The sequence below is a fragment of the Falco cherrug genome, chromosome W (genome assembly GCF_023634085.1).
Source record: "Falco cherrug isolate bFalChe1 chromosome W, bFalChe1.pri, whole genome shotgun sequence".
Classification (NCBI taxonomy): domain Eukaryota; kingdom Metazoa; phylum Chordata; class Aves; order Falconiformes; family Falconidae; genus Falco; species Falco cherrug.
Window position 1 is genome coordinate 17,795,192 of NC_073719.1, and position 4,383 is coordinate 17,799,574.

Consider the following 4,383-nt stretch of genomic DNA (forward strand, 5'->3'; position numbering starts at 1 on the left):
CATAATAAAAATCTTCAGCTGAAGCTCATTTCCTATAAGTCTCTGGAGATGTGAGTAGGTGTTTTAAGGGCTCTGACTCAATGATGCTGTCAGCGGGGTTCCTGGATAGGTTGGTAGAGTCACCCTCGGATACAGTGGGCTGCCAAAGCACAGGTCGTGGGCAGCTTGGTCAGACACAAGGGTCTCGTCTCTCTTTGGAAACTGCCAGGCTCATTAAAAACCAAGAGTCTGAGGAAACCCCTTGTCGTAACACGAAAGCACTGCTGCACATCTGGGCTGAAGCCCCCCAGCTGTGGCACCAGCCCAGCTCTGCCTGGCCATAAGGCAACCTGGTACCAAGTGTCCCCGAGCCCGTGGGTGCAAAGGCTTTGCTTCAGAGCAGAGACATGGCCTGGGCAAAGGAGAGCTGAGTCTTGAGCCCTCGGACTGTGCAATGAAGTGCTGAAATGGGCTCTGCAGGGCTTACTGAAGCACTGAAGACATCCTCCCTGCCCCTGCCTGCAGAACCACCAGACACACACATACACACACGCTCCTTTAGGAGTACTTGGATCCTTTGCTGCAGTTTTCCTGGTGTCCTCTCTAGTAATGGGTTAACAAAAGTTGATACTCCTGCAGAAAACTTTTTCTAGTAAGAGAATTGCCACTGCTGGAAATAAGTGTGTCCCCCCAGGAGAGGCAAGGCCCATGAGGGATTGCCTCATCCTGCTGCCCAGCAGGTTCCCCTGCAGCCCCAGGGACAGCTGGAGGGAGCCCAGAGGGGCAGAGGAGGGAGGCAGGGAGAGCTCAAAAGCAGCCCTTGGTGGGGGGCTGCTGAGAGCTCCCTGCTGGAGAAATCTGCAGAGCCCTGGAGCCGGTAAGTGTGTGGCTGCAGGGCAATGCCTCTGCAGTTCCTAGCCGGGTCTGCAGCAGCTGGGGCCCCCCCAGCCTGTGGGACCGTGTGGGAGCCTTGTGCTGTGGAGGAGGCCAGTGTGCTGCAGAGCAGGGCTTCCCTGCTGCAGCGTGGGAGGGCCAGGGCATGTGGGCTGCCTTGTGCCAGGGCCGGCTGCAGGGCTGTGAAGGTGGCTGTGCAGGCAGGGGTGCCCAGGGCTGTCCTTGCCAGCAGGGTCCCTGCAGCCCAGGGGGCTGTGTGCTGGGGCAGGGGCTCTGCTGCCTGCCAGGGGCAGCTCTCAGCCTGCTGGGGGCTCCCGACAGCTCTGGGGGCGTATGGACCGACCCCTGATAGGGAAGGATCTCTCTGCTGTTGAGAGTGTGCCGCAAGGGTGAGCGCTGCTTAGAAGTATAGGTTACCCTCAGAATATGTCTGGATGAGACTTTTTGTATCGAAGGTCAGCGCAGGGATTGCTATGATAAATCCAGGGCTCTCCTCAATCTGTGTTTTCAGTTTTCTGTTGTTGGGGGCAGGAGAGGGAAGGCAGAAATGTTAATGGAGAGCTCGAGTTTGAAGATGTCCCTGAGACTGCCAGCTGTAACTCTGAGTGATGAGGAGGTCTGCCAGGAGCCTCCTGAAGTGCCCTCAGCCACTCCTCCGCCTATGAACAGCAGCAGCAGCACCTTTGCTGGAGCCATCAGGGTCGTTCTGAGCTGCCCTTTTCCCCCTGCGGACAGGACCCTGTGCCCAGCCAGTGCCCTTCAGAGAGGCACGTTTGTGCGGGGCCAGTGCACAGAGGCAGAGATGTGGTCTGTGAGCACTGACAGGGAAAGACCTGGCACAGGGAGATACCTCCCACAAGGAAAGTCTCCTGACATCCAGGATATTGCAAGGACTGATAGGAAACTTCAGACAGAATTGTTGTTGAAGGGAGAATCAGAAAGCTCTCTCTGACCATGTGCAGTGCAGACCCCTTTCTCTGAGGCATCCCCCTGGCCTGCTCTCCCCCCAGCAAAGCCTCTGCCCTCAGGACTGGGGGTCCCGAGGCGTGAGCCACCCCCTCTGCAGCCAGAGCTCCAGCAGAGCCGCGGTGCAGCTCTGCAGCCACGTGCCCCGGTCCCTCTGCAGAGCACAGGGGCTGAGAGCAGCTGCCCGGCAGTGTTGGTGTGTGGGAGGTGGCGAGCAGAGCTGGGCAAGGGCAACGCTGCCCTCAGTGCCTGGCTCGCTCGCCCTGGACACTCTTACCTCAACCTTCAGTGCAATTTTACTTCTTTCTCTGCCGTTTTGGGTTAGTTTTATTCTCTATCTCTTGCTGTCAGGCTCTCTGGGGATGGGTGTTTCAGCTGCAGAGTCACACTCTGACCTTGTGGGTCCTCTCCTGCAGGTGTGTCCATGGGAACAAGTGTCCCAGCTTTCCTCTCACCTGTGGGGCTGTGGGCAATGCCCTATGTGGGGCTGGGCAATGGGCTGGTTCTCCCTGAACCTGATGCTCTTGTTAGGGCACTTGGCTACCTCCTTGAAGTTCCCTTCCAAGCAGCGAGTTGCCCTCCAGAATGGAAACCTGTCCCCTCGCACCCATTAGTGATCTGAAAGCCCCACGTAGAAGCGTAGAGTTTCTGTGATGGAGAAAACACTGTTGGGGTGGGTGAAATGAGCTGTGTATCCTTTGCTGTGGGTGGGATGCTGAGTTCTGATGAAAGTCTACACCCTTTACTGGTCTGTGGTGGGTCAGTCCGTTCTCAGCAGTGCCTTGTGGTATTTCAGGGTAACATGGGAGTGTGGCCACCATTCATCTCAGGAAGGTGCAAGCCCATAGAAACTGGGAACCTGATGGACAGACCACCTCCCCTCACTGGGCACTCACCCACAGGCAATCCTCTTGCCTCACAGACCTCACTCTGTTCCCCCGGAGGGCAGCAAAAATGCTCTGCTTTTCTGACATGTGAAAATACTCAACAGGAGAGATGGGGGGGAGCTGTGAAAAAAACTAAAGCTCTCTTACAATGCCTTCACCCTTCCCGTTCCTTAGCACTGGCGCTGCAGACGCTGACCAGCCCTTCTGCGTTGGCACTGGTTTCAGAGGACAAAATTAAACACCAGGACTGGTCCCTGCCCCCACCCACTGCTGCAGAGTGGGGCTGGCTGGTCAGGAGCCCGTGGGCAGATGCCCTGCTCTTCATCACCCACACGGCCAGCACCAAGCAGGGCTGCAGCCACACAGCTGCAGGAAGGTCTCCGAGAAAAGAGAGGGATGTCTGTGTGTGACGGGGGGATGGTCTGTGGGAAATGGCTTTGATTTTGCTTGCAGAAGTCTCCCCTAAATTATCACTGTCTTTTTCTCCTGTGACAGGACCATATGCCCAGAGGCAGCACATGTCCAACAGCAGCTCCATCACCCAGTTCCTCCTCCTGGCATTGGCAGACACGCGGGAGCTGCAGCTCTTGCACTTCTGGCTCTCCCTGGGCATCTACCTGGCTGCCCTCATGGCCAACGGACTCATCATCACCACCATAGTGTGCGACCACCACCTGCAAACCCCCATGTACTTCTTCCTCCTCAACCTCTCCCTCCTCGACCTAGGCTCCATCTCCACCACTCTCCCCAAAGCCATGGCCAACTCCCTCTGGGACACCAGGGACATCTCCTACTCAGGATGTGCTGCACAGCTCTTCCTGATTGTCTTTTTCCTTTCAGCAGAGTGTTCTCTCCTCACCGTCATGGCCTATGACCGCTCCGTGGCCATCTGCCAGCCCCTGCACTACGGGACCCTGCTGGGCAGCAGAGCTTGTGTCCACATGGCAGCAGCTGCCTGGGCCAGTGGGTTTCTCCATGCTGCGCTGCACACGGCCAATACACTGTCACTGCCGCTCTGCCAAGGCAATGCCCTGGGACAGGTCTTCTGTGAAATCCCACAGATCCTCAAGCTCTCCTGCTCACACACCTACCTCAGGGAAGTGGGGCTAATTGTGGCTGGTGCTTCTTTATTATTTGGCTGTTTTGTTTTTATTGTTCTGTCTTACATGCAGATCTTCAGGGCTGTGCTGAGGATCCCCTCTGAGCAGGGATTGCACAAAGCCTTTTCCACGTGCCTCCCTCACCTGGCCGTGGTCTCCCTCTTTGTCAGCACTGCCACGTTTGCCTACCTGAAACCCCGCTCCATCTCCTCCCCATCCCTGGACCTGGTGGTGGCAGTTCTGTACTCGGTGGTGCCTCCAGCAGTGAACCCCCTCATCTACAGCATGAGGAACCAGGAGCTGAAGGGTGCAATGTGCAAACTGATAGCTGGATGTTCTTCTAAAGCATTAAAATGATGAATAGCATTTATAATGTAGTTCATCACAGACCCTGACTCTCTTCTGAATTTTTTGTAGTTACTTGTGGTATTTCAGTTCTGATAAAGTTGTCATCCCCATTCAAATTCCTTCTGTGATTTTCTTTTCTGAAGGTGCCCTGCTCTCTCCTCATCTAACAAAGCCAAAGGGCCATTAGGAAACTATATTTTGGCTGGGAT

At 55.9% G+C, this 4,383-nt stretch overlaps 1 protein-coding gene across 1 annotated transcript; it reads left to right on the plus strand.

Moving 5' to 3' along the window:
* The first annotated feature begins 3,244 nt into the window (after nucleotides 1-3,244).
* Nucleotides 3,245-4,183, plus strand: LOC129734558 (olfactory receptor 14C36-like). The gene has a single exon (XM_055698168.1). The coding sequence runs from the start codon at nucleotides 3,245-3,247 to the stop codon at nucleotides 4,181-4,183; it is 939 nt and encodes a 312-aa protein (XP_055554143.1).
* Nucleotides 4,184-4,383: the final 200 nt, after the last annotated feature.

Excerpts from the sequence above, each read along its gene's own strand:
- LOC129734558 (XM_055698168.1), top strand. The coding sequence starts at position 3,245 with ATGTCCAACAGCAGCTCCATCACCCAGTTCCTCCTCCTGGCATTGGCA.